This window comes from Suillus clintonianus, assembly GCF_016758775.1.
Source record: "Suillus clintonianus strain FC179 chromosome Unknown DEU56scaffold_59, whole genome shotgun sequence".
Lineage (NCBI taxonomy): Eukaryota > Fungi > Basidiomycota > Agaricomycetes > Boletales > Suillaceae > Suillus > Suillus clintonianus.
In genome coordinates, this window is record NW_024539283.1 from 187,847 (window position 1) to 204,206 (window position 16,360).

A 16,360-nucleotide genomic window follows, 5' to 3' on the forward strand; every position below is an offset into this window, starting at 1 on the left:
CCACCTCGAAACAGGTTGGTGATCCTTGGATTAGCCATGACGAAAATAAACACATCCACCATATCGTCTTGAACCCAGCTGGCACCCTTCTTGCATCAGCATCTGACGACCACACTGTTCGATTGTGGCAATTCCCCACAGGCACAGAAGTCGCCCGATTTGAGCACTCAGATCAAGTGTTTCGCGTTGCATTCTCGGTGGATGGACGCTCCATATTCAGTGGCGGCGCGGACAAGAAAATCTCGCAATGGGAGATACCTGAGGATGTGCTCTCAGCAGCAGAAAGTGTTCCTCTGGCCAGCGCGAAGAATGAGGTGACTACTCCCCACTGTGATCTCACTCCCTCGCATGCTCACACGCACCCATTCCAAGGATGGCCGAGCCAAAAACAAGGTGTGTTTTCTAACCCCGGGCATATAATATACATCCTGACTCTCGATCAGATGAAAGGACTGCATAATGTATGTCGTTTGAACCCCATTCGATGGTCCCCGCTTCAATAGTGTCTGATTTACTTAGTCATACATTCATGGCCAGCGCCGAAATCAGCCAGTGAACTACCAGCACGCCACTTACTCTGCATCGCCACTCGCTCACGCGGGAGGCCCTTCATCATCTCGCTCGCTCGATGTCAGGACCTTTTTCAATGGCATTCGGCCGACATTTGACAAGAAGGGAAAGAAAAAGGAGCATCAACCTAAACGAAAAGCTCCGCGAGTCGTCGACGTTCCTCTCGGAATAGCAACACCTGTTCGTTTCATGCAATTTTATCACATTCTTGAGAACTAACCCTGTCCTTCGCTAGGGCGATGCTGTTGGTGTGGATGACGGAGTCCGACCATATGTACTCTTCTTCTGCCTTAGCTGGTTCCAGAAAAAGGAGAAGAAACCGCTTCCACGGCCAGTCTATGATGACGACCCTTCGGATGATGAATCTGAGCATTCCATTACTAACGTTCCCATACCTACTACTAGGTAACACTAGGTGATTTGCTTGTTAAATGATTTTACTGATGTACTGCTGTAGGACCCAATTCAACGCCCCCACAAAAGTCAAATTGAACCCAGTGACTTTCTTTCAGTCACAGCCTGAGGCAGGACCATCTCGACTCGCACCGCCAGTCGACAATGAACAAGAACTAGACATCGTCAATGTCTCGATGCCTACCCCCAGGTATAAAAACCTCATTCGTTTGTTCTACGGGTGACCTGATGCAGTGTATCGTAGGATCCAAATCTCCCAGCGCGAAGACATTGAATTGAAACCGATGGTCAGTCAGTCCCAGCCAGAGGCAGGACCATCTCACCTCGAGGTACATGAAGAATACAGTCGTCGTAGTCAGTTATATCTTTCGAGCTTTACATCGTAATTACAGCTTTATTTGCCTGCGTCCGTAACGACCGCGACGTTGAAATTGACCGCCCCAACGATTCGCGTCTTCATTCTCATTTTCATCTAGCACGTCGTCACCCTCCATGGCGGCTTGCATCTTTTGATCCCCTGCTTCCATGTTCAACTCGCAAGGCAGCTGAGTGGGTCTCAAAGAACTAAAGCTACCAATTTTTGGGAGGGGCATACTTACCTGCTGATATAGCTGCTGCGCGCGCCATTGCATCATGGTGCGCTGGAGGGTGGGACAGCCGGAAAGAAAATGTGGTGAGTGTGATTTCGGATGGTGCCAACAGTTATGTCTTCAGGCTTGCACTTTTTCCATCCTCCGCCCCACTACGTTCTTATTATGAAGGCGTTGTAATCAACGCATCCCTTTCAAAACTTTAAACAAGGGATATTTATTCTCTCAGTATAGCACGAGTTCGACTACAAACCAACTGGCAGCTCGGCAATTGCCTGGGTCAGTTGAAGAATCGACACGGTCACGCCCTGCAATAGATCGACGATATCTATGTCTTCCACCGCACGCCGGGATTCTGACACTATTATTAATATTTTTTTTGGTCGCTACAAGCTCCCAGACACAAGACTTCATCGTTAAACGGATCGGACAGGCAAGTGTTTCAGGCTTATTCATGATCATAACCTCACTCGTACATTTGTATGATGCGCATGAGCGGTCATCGTGCTGGTATCCGCCAGAGACCATGGCATAGGTGACACCCAGCGCCGCAAGTTTATACAGATATTCTGCTGTCCATCCTCTCCTTCACATCATCTCTCGGTCCTTTGAGATGATGCATCCAGAGTAAGTTTATTATCAACACGGTCCATACACTTATCAGAATCATATTTAGTGGAATTGAGAATCACGGGACTCTGACTGTGGTATGCATAGGGCGGTAGCCAAACGGTTGATGCACGAGGGATATCTACTCTTGATAACCTGCACACTGCCCCTTAAAAAATGAAAGTTGGAAATTTTCAAAGTGCATCCGCTGCTTGAACTCCATCCATTTCGAAGGCTATTATCTGCCGACAGCCAAGTCTTCCGAGAGATCTTATACAGCATCCACTAGCTAGAGCGACTAACATCGTCATATATGTCCCATGTGTCTGCATAGAGTGTAACTCTGAAATCATAATAAACGGGATTTTCTTTATTTTCTCAAAGACACATCGAGAAAAGTTGTGGAGAATGGTACACATACAAGACCTGAATCTACTTGCAATCGGGCCACGGATACTTGGGAGGTACAGCTGACAATCAAGCCCAATCGGTCCTGCCACTGTCTCGGCTCAGGGTGACCAACATCATTCAAAGACGTGTTCCCCATACCAGAAAAAATGCCGGATCATGCAGCTATTTCGTACAATTCCACCTCCTGAAACTACCTCGACAGACTGCATTCAAGAAACCTGCATTCACCGCCAAGACACCTCGACTCCACTTTGAACCGGACACTATGTTGCATTGCCTTGAGGTCTTGCTACAAAGAGGTCAGCGGAATTGCTACAATTCTCAGAGTTGAAACATATACAGGCGATACTGTAAAAAATTTGAAGAATTCTTTGGAGTAACTCCATCAGCAAACTAGGGGGTCATTGTACAAGATTTTACAGGCTTGTGCAAGTAGCACAAATCCACAACAACGTCCCCTCTTTACAAGCCTGTCACGGAGTATTACAATCAGTACAAATAGGCACATAGTGTACAGATAGGACATGTTGGACAGATAAGACAATGTAGACAGATGTAGACAAACAGGACAGGGTGGACAATGCGGACAGACTTAGACAAACAAGAGACAATTGGATAGACCACACAGTAATGATGCAATTGAGAAGAGTAGTACTACTAGATAACAATGTTGACATCCTCTTCGGCTGAGCCGCCGTCTGAATCATTGCAAAGTCCATTCATCATGCCAGACTTGGCCCATTCCTCCAGCATATCTTCAAGCTCTCGATGATGATCAGGGATAGCTATCAATGTATCAACAGATTTTCATAGGGAGTTGAAATCAGATCTGCACTTATCAGCAGAAAGATCTGGGACTTTGTCTGTACTGGTTTCGTGGAACCCAGTTAGAACACCCTTCGCCTGCAGAGACTGATCAGTGGTGGTAATAAAATTAAATCTAGAAAAACATACAACTGTGGCTACGAGAACAAGGCCATTGACAGGGATTGAGCGTTGAAATTCCTCCGTCAACTTCAACACTTTTTCCGTTGCCATATTAAAAATCTTGACATCCATCTTTGAGAACCTGTGATATGAAGTTCTTGTACTTGCCCTAGAAAATAAATCAATAAGATGCCACCCCACACAGTCATCACTAACCTTGGATGAGTCAGGAAGCCGAAGGTAGTCACCAGACTTTATCAGTTTAGACACCGCTTCAGTAACATGTTTCTGCACTGAGCCCCCATGCACGCTGCTTCTCAGGAAGATGCTGCATAGTTGTTTCGCAATAGAGATGATAACTTTCTTGAGCTCTGTGTGGAACATAAACAAGTCATTGCAGAGCTGATTAATTGTCAGCGAGCACATTCAGGCAGTACCCTGTACTCACCAAGCGCGACATCTGTTCACAATATTCTGGAAAATAACCTAGAGACATCAGACTGTGATAACTCTGGCAGTACGGAGGGACTTACCCTTCTCCAACCTAATGTCCTTCGAGTGATATTTCCATAACACTGCATCCAGGACTTCCCGTGCAAGTCCTACCATGTCAGAATGCTCTGGAACTGGATGCATTAGTACAGCCTGCAGGTGCATTTCCAACTTTGCTGCCTGAAGGAAAGCCTGCCAACATGACGGGTAAAATCCGAGCTTCAAGGGGTTTGCTTGTTTGTTTGTCCCCTCCGCTTGGTGCTTGGGCTGGTCACACTCATTGGGCGTAAGACTGCAAGATCGAGAATGGCCTGAAGTGAGAGTGGGGGAATGTGAATGATTTGACTGACCAACATGGCTAGGTAGAGCCCTTGATAGGGAGCACCCACGAGAGGGGGGTTGTATGCGACTGGATGATGTGGTTGAACAATGAGGAGATAGTCTGCGGGTGGAAGGATGAGAAAAGTTTGAATGTGGAGATTTAGAGCGACCAATAAGGGTTGATTGAGTCGGGGAGTGCCGACGAGGAGACAGTCCACAGGTGGAAGCACAAGATATGTTTGGACGCAGAGACTTGTAGCGGGCAGAAGGATGCTGAGGTCTATGAGCAGGACATTTTGAAGATGTCACATTTCGAGGCGCGTGCTTAGATTTCACGAGAGTGGATGGAGCACAGGTACTCTCAATAGATCAGTGACGAGATGCCTAGTTGGAGGAGATTAGAAATGAACTTTAGTAAAATGAGAACTTACACATTGGTGTGTGTATCGACGGGGAGACTTTGAGCCAGCACATGCACGTGAGTGCCTGCGAGAGGACAAGGACAAGTCAGTGTTTGCAAATTCAAGTGTGAAAGATAAATGTTACACTTAATAGATGGGTGGGTGAAGGAGCCTTGTGCCGTCCATTTTTCGCTTGGTGTTGCTCAAGGACATTAAAGACGGCTGGATCAAGGTGTTCATTGTCTGCTTCAAGTTGAGTATCCTCACCCGGGGTTCGGTCCAATTCCATCAGGTCATCATCATCGTGATTCCCATCATGACCTGTTTGCAGATCCTCCCTCGAATGCTGTTTGTCGTGTTCATCTTGTTCATGGTCTGGTTCTTGATGTTCATCCTGCTTGTCGTCCAGCTTGTCATCATGTTCGCCGTCATGTTTGTCTCGTTCGTGTTGCTGGTAGCTGTCATCAGTGTTTCTATGAAGTGTTGGAGTATGAGTACGCAAGTCGTTACGGCCCGAGTAGCCGTGACGCAAGTACGATACCATTTTCTTATGTCTCGTTTCACTTTAGTTTACCTTTGACAGTATCTCGTTGCAACCGGCCAGACGTGCGACGTCTGGCAGACATATATGATGCGCAGCAGGCGTTGTCACTCAGTGTACGCGATCTGAGGTCAGTATATCCCTTAGCGCTTAGTCCCATTCATTTAGCTCACATCCTACTTAGAGTTCTATCTGTCCTACAGGTGAATATATAGGCGTTGTCACTCAGTGTACGCGATCTGAGAGTTCTATCTGTCCTACAGATAGCGCATACACTAGGATAATAATTCCATAAGGTTATGAGCCCTGAGCTCTAATAAAGAAACCCACCGCCTCACGCTTCCCCGCACAACGATCCAAGCAACCTAGCCCGCTATGTCCTCAACAGTCCCCATCACCACAGACACCCTCCCCAGTAATGTGCCCAAGCTCAATGTCAAAGGCACGAACTGGGCAATCTTCTCGCTCCGGTTCCAGATTGCCGTCGAGGCGAAGGAGCTGTGGAAATGTTTCGACGGAACGACGTCACGTCCCATGGGGGCATCTAGCACTGCCCAGGACGGAACAGTTACCGTTGTGGGTGAGGAAAATAGTGATGCGAACTCCGTGGAGTCACAAAGATATCTACCTCGAGAGGCGAGCTAATAGATTCGTCCCTTAGGGGATTCTACTGAGGCAGTCTCTCAAATAATGAGAGGGATCAAGGAGATGGCTAGAGCCTAAGAGATGCGAAGGGCGCGCGGAAGATGTGCGACGGAAGCGCTGGAAGCGCAAGAAAGGCACTGGGGCCGCGCGGTATGCGGAAGAGGACCACTGAAGCGCAGGATGCGCAAGATAAGGAAATAGGCGGCGGCTGACAGTTGGAATGCTTCGGAGAGTATGGAATCGAGTCTTAGACTAGCCCCAGAGATGATAAACAATAACAGTGATGATATTAGAGCTTGAAGCTCGATCTGACTGAAAAACAAATGCAGAGTCCAAGTAAGGGAAAGTAAAGTGACTCCGAAATCTCTGAGTCCTCTAGATATGTAAGTTGTTACGTGCGCTCTCAGGGTATTGAGACGTAAGGGAAGCGGATAGGTAGCGCGGAAGCATAAGGGAAGCGGATGTATGTAATGCTATGTGTAAGAGACCCTGGATGTGGTCAGTGATGGTAATAAGAGTGGGAATACGCACCAACGGAGCCGGATAGACGAGACAGGACATGGGAAGACATGGGAGGATGTGCCGAGTATAGCGCCTCTATGCAGAAAGGGGTGCGCGTGTAGCGCGCGCTATGCAGTAAAGCGCGAGTGGCCGCGCAAGCCCTTTGCGACTCTATAGGCTTGCGCTTGTCTAAGGATAGTGATGAGGGCGATGGTGGAATTGGGGAATACGAGCCTGTAGAGATATCACTCTCTACACCGTCTCCCCCCCGATGCTGTTGAATTAGTGAAATGGTTGAAAAGTGAGAACACCGCGAAACACTTACTAGCCCAGAGAATCCCCAACTCCACAGTGCTGCGTGTGAGGACCTTGTCCAACGTGGCTGCCATGTGGGCAGAGATCGTGCGCGAATACACTGAGAAGGGTGCATACGTGCAGATCGACCTGCGAACGAAGTTCCTGGAGTCGAAGTGTGCCACTGGTGGCGATATATGCCAGTTCCTCGACGATCTGCGCGCCAAACGAGACGAGTTAGCTGCCGTTGGCGTGATCATCGAAGAAAAAGATTACCAGTCCACCATCATTCAATCCCTCCCCAATCACCTCGCGAGCTTCGCGTCCAGCCAACTGGCGGCTGCTCGACTCTACAGCCCAACCCAGACCATAGACCCCCGACATCCTGATCTCGTTGATCATCGAGGAGTCCGAGCAACGTAGTCGCAAGGACATTCGTGGCGGCAACAGCCGTGGCACGACGAAGGGGAAGGATGGTGAGGAAGCCCTATCCATGGCCCCAGGTGACTTCCCCAGTCGAGGACGAGGAAATGGGAGAGGAGGGAGAGGAGGTGGCTTCAATGGGCGCGGCAGACAGCGCCCGCCCTGCTGGAACTGCGGTTCCAGGGAGCACTTCAAGGCTGACTGTAAACAGCCAGACAAGTCAGCGGGCACAACGGCGGTCGTCGTGCGTGGATCTGCTCACGTTGTCGACGACTACGACTCCGAGGAGGACAGTGTGTTCGCCGTCGACTCCACGTCAGAGCTGGACTCTGACATCCCTGATCTCCTATCCCTATCCGACAGCGACGACGACAAAGAGCGCAGGACGTACGCTGGAGAGGACTCAGATTGGTTCTCTGAGGCAGGGGGAGACAATGAGGACATACCGTGCGCAGAGGATGCCATTGAGCTGGTTGCCCACGTCAGTGACGAACGCGCTGAGACGCCTGTCGTCGAGCTGTACGATTCAGGCTCGATGAGGCACATATCCCCATACAAAGATAAATTCAAGTCACTTACCCAAATCCCGCCCAAGTCCTTTGCCACTGCGAACAAGCAATGTTTCGACGCCACTGGGATAGGTAATATGATCATCGAGGTGCCAAACGGGACGAGTGTGTCGAACTTACGACTCACCGAGGTGTTGTTTTCCCCCGAGGTAGGATACACGTTGGTGTCCATTGGCCCACTCGATGCACTCGGATTATCCGTCTCATTTGCAGACGGCACCTGCACAATACGCGACCCGTCGCACGACATAGTTGGCCGCGTACCAAGGTCCTCGAGAGGACTCTATTGTGTCGTCCACGATGACACTGACAGTGCGAACTCCACAGTCGAAATGATCACCGTCATGGAACTGCACCACAGGATGGGGCATATTGCACCCTCTGCAGCTCGCCGTCTTGCAGAGAACGGCCTTGTGTCCGGAGTGCGAGTCGACTTGTCAACAGGAGAGCCAGTCTTCTGCGAGTCTTGCGTGTATGCCAAGGCAACATGCAAGCCGATTGCCAGAGAAAGGGAGGGAGAACGTGCCAAGGACTTTGCAGGTGAGGTCCATACTGACCTCTGGGGCCCTGCACCTGTCGCGACACTGGGTGGCCGTTGTTATTACATTAGCTTCACTGACGACAAAACCTGACTCACTTACCTTCACCTCCTGCGCCAGAAAAGCGAGGCATTCACGGCCTACAAGGACTTCGAGGCGTGGTGCCTTACCCAGCACAATGCCCGCGTGAAGGTCCTGCACTCTGATAGAGGAGGGGAGTACCTGGGGAAAGAGTTCAGCGTCCATCTCAAGGCCGCTGGCACTGAGCAGAAACTCACAGTGCACGACACCCCACAGCATAACGGTGTTGCTGAGCGCCTCAATCGCACCTTGCTGGAGAAGGTGCGTGCCATGTTGCACGATAGTGGCCTGCCACAGTTCTTGTGGGGCGAGGCCGTTTGCCACGCGGTGTGGTTGAAAAACCGCACCCCCACTAAGGCACTGGATGGAGGAACCCCCCTTGAGGCAGCCACAGGTAGGAAGCCTGACCTGCGGCGTGTACGTGCATGGGGATCACCAGTATGGGTGCGAGTGGAGGCTGGGAGCAAGCTGGGTGGTCGTGTCAAGGAAGGCCGCTAGATCGGCATCGACGATGCCAGCAAGAATGGGTGCCGTGTGTACTGGCCGTCCAAACGATCTGTCTCCGTTGAGAGGAACATCTACTGGGATGCCACCTGCGCTGAGGCGTTAGCTCACGAGGGGGAGGAAGAAGAGAACTCACCTGGCGCGATGGTAACACCCTCAGCACTGACAAGTTCAGCAGGATCTGGTCAAGGGCAAGGCAATACTGCCTTCGTCCCAGACGCAGCCAAACCTACCAACAACCCGTCCCAAGTCCCATCATTCCCACTCAAATCCCCAGACGACCCTATCCATCCCACCGAGAATGATCCCCCATCTAGACGCATCCGCAAACCCAGTCAGCACGTCATCGACATTGTCAATGCAAACGGTACCATACCTCGTGGTGTCCAACTGCCCTCCAGCCAGGAAAGCGACTCGCCAGCGAATGTCGAGGAAGAGGAGGCCGTGGAGAGGCTCTTGTCGATCATCGACGACCCCGATGACGAACTCGCAGGCCTCGATCTTGCGATGGCGATAGGCAAGGCGACTGCAGAGTCTGAGGCGCTGGAGCCTAGCACTCTGGCAGAAGCTAGACGTCGTCCTGACTGGGCACATTGGGAGGAGGGCATAAGGGAGGAGTTAGCTACTATCCAGGCGGCAGGAACTTGGGAGCTGGTGGACTTACCAGCCGGCGCTAACCTCGTTGGCTCCAAGTGGGTCTTCAGGGCGAAGAAGGACGCCGCTGGCAACATTGTGCGCCATAAGGCACGGCTCATTGCCCAAGGCTTCTCCCAGGTCCCCGGCATCGATTTCTTCGACACTTACGCCCCGGTAGCCACCCTCACATCCATCAGGACGGTCCTGGCCTTATCAGCGCGCCTAGACTATGAGCTGCATCAGATTGACATCAAGGGTGCGTATCTGAATGGAAAACTCACCCAGGACGAGGTCATCTACATGTGCCAGCCGCCGGGCTTCGAATCAGTTGAATTCCCCCACAAGGTCTGTCGTCTTCACAAGACGCTGTATGGGCTGAAGCAGAGCGGGAGGAGGTGGTACCAGAGACTGGTGGAGATATTGGTGGACGGGCTGGTATTTACCCAATGTGCAGTGGACCAGGCAGTATTCTCCAAGCGACGGGAGGACGAGCACACAATAGTCGTGGTGCACGTTGACGACTGCACGATTGCAGCGAGGACGATGAAAGGAATAGTGGAGTTAAAGGACGAGATACGCAAACACATGGAAATTACCGACCTCGGTGAACTCCATTGGCTCCTGGGAATAGAAGTCCTTCGGTCACGCGACAATTGGCTGATTTCATTATCCCAGCGTACTTACGTCGACTCGATCATCCGCCGGTTCAACTTTGACGGACTTAAGCCGGTTTCTAACCCCATGGAGCCAAGCTCCAAGCTCCACTCAGGTCAGTCTCCTTCCACTGGATCCGAGTTTGCAGCCATGCGCCACGTGCCTTACCGTGAGGCCATTGGCTCCCTCATGTACGCCTCGTTGGGTACACGCCCCGACATCTCGTACACCGTCACCACTGTCTCCCGTTTTTCCAGCAACCCTGGCATGGCCCACTGGGACGCCGTCAAGCGTATCTACCGCTACCTCATCGGCACCAAGGACCTGAGGTTGACGTATGGAGGAGTGGAAAAGACGCTGGTGGGCTATGCAGATGCAGATGGGAGTATGGCGGAGGGACGGAAGGCAATATCAGGGTACGCATTCCTGATTGACGGTGGTGCCGTTTCGTGGTCGTCTAAACGCCAGGACATCGTTTCGCTCTCGACGACCGAGAGCGAGTACGTGGCCGCCACGCACGCTGCCAAGGAAGCCTTATGGCTGCGCTCCTTCATCGGCGAGCTCTACGCTCCCCTCACCGATCCCACCATCCTATTTTCTGACAACCAGTCCGCCATTGCGCTCACCAAAGACCACCAATATCACGCTCACACGAAGCACATCGATATCCGCTTCCATTTCATTCGCTGGGTCGTTGAACACGACAAACTACGCCTTATCTACTGCCCTACTGCCGACATGGTCGCTGATACGCTTACCAAGGCATTGCCCTCGCCCAAGGTCAAGCACTTCGCTGTTGAACTCGGGTTACGTCCGACTTGAGGGGGAGTGTTGGAGTATGAGTATGCAAGTCGTTACGGTGAGTCGGTACGACTATGGAAGACCATGGCCAGTGGGCCATGGGACTCAGACCACACACATGGGAAGAAGGTGGTAGAATGGGTAAGGACTAGCTACAACACATGCTCGAGTATATCTATCTAAGTGCCTCGAGGCCCAGGCAAGACCCCTGGCACCCCTGGCAGACCCCTGGCCTCGGACCTGGCCAACCCCTACTGACACAACGGCCCGAGTAGCCGTGACGCAAGTACGATACCATTTTCTTATGTCTCGTTTCACTTTAGTTTACCTTTGACAGTATCTCGTTGCAACCGGCCAGACATGCGACGTCTGGCAGACATATATGATGCGCAGCTCGCGTCATTGTTTTCCCGCTGATTAGCATTCACTATATATTCACAGTAGCTATCTACCAGAGACCTCAGGCGTTGTCACTCAGTGTACGCGATCTGAGGTCAGTATATCCCTTAGCGCTTAGTCCCATTCATTTAGCTCACATCCTACTTAGAGTTCTATCTGTCCTACAGGTGAATATATAGGCGTTGTCACTCAGTGTACGCGATCTGAGAGTTCTATCTGTCCTACAGATAGCGCATACACTAGGATAATAATTCCATAATGAAGGTCTTCATCTGAGTCGTCTTGTGTGCCATTGTCGTGAGTGCCGTGCTCAAGGTCATCACAATCAGGCGTGTCTTGATGTCTATGATTCCCCGCATCTGGCTTTGCAGCCCTCTTCTGGCTGCAACCGGTCAGATCGTGACTGTCAACAGCAGGTAGCGGCTTGAACCCAAACCTGTCAGATTGTTGGGCAGTGTAGTGGAACGGACACAGAGAGCGAGCACATTGGCGTTCTGGTAGTACAACATTGGCCTTTGCAGGAGCCTGGGATAATGTTCATTGTTAGTTGAGTAGCTTGAACAGAACACTTACTCTTTTCTTCACTCTCATGACTTGCGAAGGGGCCATTGGGTTTTCTTCTGGATCACTAATCTCAACAGTGCTCTTCCTTTGCCTTGTTGGGGTCATCACTGTCTCACCAGCTTTTTGAAGCTGGGCTGCGTGACCTCTGACACCGTGATTCAATCATGCGCTCCATCGAGAGACCTCGGCATCCTTCCCGGAATTGTTGTCCAGAGAAATTCATCTGGCCTTCTTCTTGGGAGGCATTGAGGGGAGAAATCGGTGGTAGAGGTTGGCTCACAGGCGTACTTTGGAATATAGTGAATTTCGATTACATAAGACAATTTAACCGTTTTTAACACAATGTTGATCAGTAAGAGTGCGCATGCATAGACTAAATAAAATTTGGCAACAACTATGGAAGTACACGTATTGAACTAATAGTCACCGGGACTCAATCAGCTGCAAGGGTGTTCCAATTAGCATTTATGCAATTGAACCGCCTAGAATGTCACTATTTGAACACAATAGAGATGGTAACTTTCTTGAGCTCTGTGTGAAGTGTATAACCCATCACAGGGCTTATACATTAGTGAGTCAGGACGTGGAAACCTGCTTCTTCTTCCGGGTAGAGCGACGAGGGCGGTCACTCGAGACAGAGGGTGGGGGGGGAGGTGCGAATGATGAAGAAGGAGATGGTATGGATGGACGTGCAGGGTGGTTTATCCGGCTGGAACGACGAGACTGTGAATCCAGGGCCACGGCTGGAGAAGCAGGGGAAGAAGCTGATGGACTGGCAGGTGGTGTCAGTGGAAGACTCAGAAAATTGTTGATGTTGTCCAGCCCCCGTTGTATGATCTCACAAATTTGGTCATGAGAGACGTCCTTACTATTCATTATTGCATCTCCCATTGCCATGCGCCAGTCCTCAAGGATGGGACGGCAAGCTCGGAAATACAGTGCAGGCTCGAAACCCAGGGCTTTCTCCATTAGAAATTCTCTTTTGAGGGTTCCGCTAGTCCCGAGACCATCTTTGTCCATCGTCATGCAGGCTGTATGCCATCTACGGGCATTCTCGGGAGGCACCCCCTTTTTTGTCGTTAGGCTGCCGGGCCCATTGTATATAGTCGTAAATTCGAGGAGAATGTAGAAGAGCAACTCAAGGTCATCAGAGGCCCTGTGGTGGACTGAATGAGGAGTCGGAGCGCGTCCAATCACCTTGAGAAGGCGCCAGGATATGTATGGTATTGTTCCCTTCGAACATCGATATTAAGAATGAAGGTACAAAATATATCAATTTTGAACTTACCGTTCCATGCGAATCTGTTGCTCTATTATTCAGTTCGATGAATTTGGCATGGTCAAAGTCGATAAAAAAACCTTTTCCCTCATATATGATGAGGTTGTTGGGACTGAGATCTCTGTGAAGAACCCCCCGCTGCGTCGTCATCGTGTTGTGGGCTACCGGTATCTTTCAGTGTCAATTTGTTTTGGTAAATACCAGGGGAACTCACCAACAACAAGGTCAAGAAAAACATTGACCAGCTCAGGTACAGACTTGAAGTTGGTTAGTGGGAGTCCACAGGGTGTCAAGAGCATGTGACAGTGAATCTTGTTGGTGAATATCGGTGATGCTGGGAGGTGATTGCGGACATAATTGCGAATTTTTGATGTGCTGTCAATGTGCCCACCATACTCAACGTCCCAATACTTCACTAGCTGGACCACCTTTGGAACCCCATCGACCACCCTGAGAAAGTTGACCTCCTGCTCTATTATGTCTGCACCTACCCAACAGTCCTTCAACACATACTCCCGCTTATTCTTGTCCTGGACGCGATAACAAATGGTTCCACGTGAAAAAAGACCGTGACTTTTCCACAGATTAGCCATAATCCAATACACCTCACCTACATCATCTGTAACCCAACCTATGGCTCCAATTGGCATGGCACCAACCCCCTCCAGTAAATCATCCGGGTTGTGAGCAGTAGAGGAGCAAAGGGTATTGCAAACGTGAATGGTGGGATCGAAACCAAGGGCAGAGCGACTTGCTAATGTCATAGTGTTTAAGACATCAGCGAAATGCACAGCATCATGGCCAAGTAAGATAGGTGCCGAGATAATCATTCCTGAGCGGTCCAAGTAATGTGCACGAAGCTTCAAGTTCGCAATACTGAAAAGAAGAACAAACCGACACCATGGTTGTTCGTGCATCATAAGGTAGCCTTTGGTTGCAACCCCCAAAAATATTGGTATGCCATTTCCCTCCGCCAGTTCTGAGATGGTGATCTCTACTCCTGTCAGAACAACTGACAAAGGCTTCTCCTTCCCACTGCGCTCCTTCAGTCTATAGTCCAAATGGACTAAATCAGGTTTCCAGGAATTGTTGGGATCTGGAACGGGAATGGCAGAGAACTCTGAAGACCAGTATCGCAGTTCCGGTAGAACATGGAAGGGGAGTGAGTCCATTTTGGCTTTGACCTTGTTGCACATGTCATAGTAGATGCTTCTGAAGAGGTGCTCCCAATTCTTCTCTTCCGCCACCTTTACAGCCACGATCAGACATTTCTCTCCAGTCTGATATGATCTTTGCGACCAGCTGCCATCTGTCTCCATCATATCTTCACCTACACTGAGGTCTTCATCCCCCTCCTCCTCCACCTCTGTATCAGTCTGTGGTTCCTTCGGGTTCGTTTTTGTCCTCTTCAGCAGACCAGAGAAGGGATTAGTGAGCCTCCATTGCGGGTGAGTGATACCCTGTGGCTTTTTTTTTTTTTTTTTTTTTTTTGTTTCCAATTATTGTCCATTGAGAGTGGGTAACTCTATGTAGGACAGTTCTATCTAGTCTGGGGCCCCCGTGCCCCTCTGCACCTCGAAGATCGCGAATGCCCTGGAGTGAGGCGTACCCCCTCCAGTCCGCCGTTCCTGCCGGCCGTTTTAGACGCGCATCTCTGTGAAGATGAAGTGACTATGTGTACGTGTGTGATGTATGTATTCTGTGTACGGTGTTATAAACAGTAGCGCGTATTCGGAAAATGAGGGATTGGGGATCTGTGTGGGTAAAGTGTAAGTGATCGAGTACCCTGGCATCGAGCCATTGAGATCCATTTGTTCCGATTTTGATTAGGTTTGGTGTTTGGAGGTAGGTTAAGAGTTAGCGTGAGGTGTAAAGATGGGTGAAGGGATTAAATGCGTTCTTGTTGTTTAGAGGGTGGTAGGCGTGGACGGTGAGGTGGATTAAGGATATGGATTGCGGAATGTTACATGCGTGGGAGCGAGGTTTTGAACGAGTGGAGACGTGATGTTATCTATCGAGTGTGTTATCTTATAGGTTTCTTGGGGGTAGGGATTCGAACTTCACCGTAAATTGATATTAGTCGTTTCGTACTGTTTATGAACTGTAGCAGGTGTGGTAGCGCCTCCTTGTTTGCAAGGAGGTATGAAAGGGATGTAGATTGTCTTCCCAACGCGACGGCTAATGTATGGCGTTCAACTCTGTATTTGCGACAGACTAGGATGAAATGGTGGACGGTTTCGGTAGATCTAGGGCAATGGGGGCAAAATTGCGATGGGGACTTATTTAGACGGTGAAGATGCTTGTTGAGAGCTATATGCCCCGTGCGGAGGCCTATGAGAAGTCCTGTGATTCGTTTCGGGAGAGATGAGGTTAGTTTTACGAATGATCTGTTGAGTAGCGCGGGATCAAGCCTGTTCATTCTTTCAAATCTTGGGGACTTCTCCCATATTTGGGTCCATCTCGTTTGCATCTTCCTGCGGTGGTCTTGTTTGAGTGCCGATAGACTGAGGGGGAGTGTACTGTTCTTCAGGTATCGTGGTAGGAGAGCTGGGGGGCTGTTACTTGTTGGGCCTTCCGCGGCTTTCTTTGCGGCCTTGTCCGCTTCCTCGTTACCATGCACTCCCTCGTGGCCTGGTACCCATCTCAATGTGACGTCGTAGTCTGGATGGTCTTTCGAGAGCTTCAACATCATTCTTCTGAACCGTTCTCCTAAATAAGAGCCTGACATGGTGTATGCGTTTTCACCTGATTTGAGCGCTGCTTGGTTATCGATAGAGATCGAGAGGGGAAATGATAGATGGTGTTCTGTTGATATTAGCTTCGCTGCAAGGGTAAGACCTACCGTTTCTGCCTCGTAGACAGTGTGCTCCTTATCGGTACCTAAATAAAATTTCAGCGTTCTCGGTTGTCTGCCAGTGCGAAATAGAATGGCCGCTGCTCCGATTCTTCCTTCTGCTCCTGATCCGTCGCTGAAGACTTGGATCTGATCCGTGAGGTGAGTATGTTCGTCGATGGCTTCTTCTCTGGAGGGAGAGATGTGGGTTTTGTAAGGGCATACCGAGGAGGGTGGGATTCTTGCGGGTATCAGTGATTCGATCTGATGGGGGATTATGTCGAAGGATCGTGTGAGGCGGTGTAGAGATGATCTATGGGATGCGACGTAGTATCTTGCAGCTCGTCTGATCGGATCGTGGA

General features: G+C 50.2%; 5 protein-coding genes across 5 annotated transcripts; 2 read left to right on the forward strand and 3 right to left on the reverse strand.

Moving 5' to 3' along the window:
- Positions 1-1,854: 1,854 nt before the first annotated feature.
- DEU56DRAFT_815857 (uncharacterized protein) lies at positions 1,855-2,115 on the forward strand (the record flags this gene model as incomplete). Its single annotated transcript, XM_041353799.1, has 1 exon — positions 1,855-2,115. A coding segment is annotated over one exon (176 nt), but the record flags the coding sequence as incomplete, so codon positions are not given.
- A 1,136-nt stretch (positions 2,116-3,251) lies between these two features.
- On the reverse strand, positions 3,252-5,361 carry DEU56DRAFT_757879 (uncharacterized protein; the record flags this gene model as incomplete). Its single annotated transcript, XM_041350175.1, has 11 exons — positions 3,252-3,379; positions 3,464-3,506; positions 3,549-3,663; positions 3,686-3,690; positions 3,738-3,892; positions 3,970-3,981; positions 4,055-4,280; positions 4,364-4,614; positions 4,766-4,820; positions 4,881-5,208; positions 5,300-5,361. The coding sequence occupies 11 exons, from the start codon at positions 5,359-5,361 to the stop codon at positions 3,252-3,254; spliced, it is 1,380 nt and encodes a 459-aa protein (XP_041206293.1).
- A 290-nt stretch (positions 5,362-5,651) lies between these two features.
- Positions 5,652-5,999, forward strand: DEU56DRAFT_914820 (uncharacterized protein; the record flags this gene model as incomplete). The annotated part of the gene is made up of 2 exons (XM_041357669.1): positions 5,652-5,856; positions 5,938-5,999. The coding sequence occupies 2 exons, from the start codon at positions 5,652-5,654 to the stop codon at positions 5,997-5,999; spliced, it is 267 nt and encodes an 88-aa protein (XP_041206294.1).
- Positions 6,000-15,221: 9,222 nt separating this feature from the next.
- On the reverse strand, positions 15,222-15,503 carry DEU56DRAFT_717654 (uncharacterized protein; the record flags this gene model as incomplete). Its single annotated transcript, XM_041347624.1, has 1 exon — positions 15,222-15,503. A coding segment is annotated over one exon (282 nt), but the record flags the coding sequence as incomplete, so codon positions are not given.
- Positions 15,504-15,686: 183 nt separating this feature from the next.
- Positions 15,687-16,049, reverse strand: DEU56DRAFT_707154 (uncharacterized protein; the record flags this gene model as incomplete). The annotated part of the gene is made up of 1 exon (XM_041347432.1): positions 15,687-16,049. A coding segment is annotated over one exon (363 nt), but the record flags the coding sequence as incomplete, so codon positions are not given.
- Between the last annotated feature and the right edge of the window lie 311 nt (positions 16,050-16,360).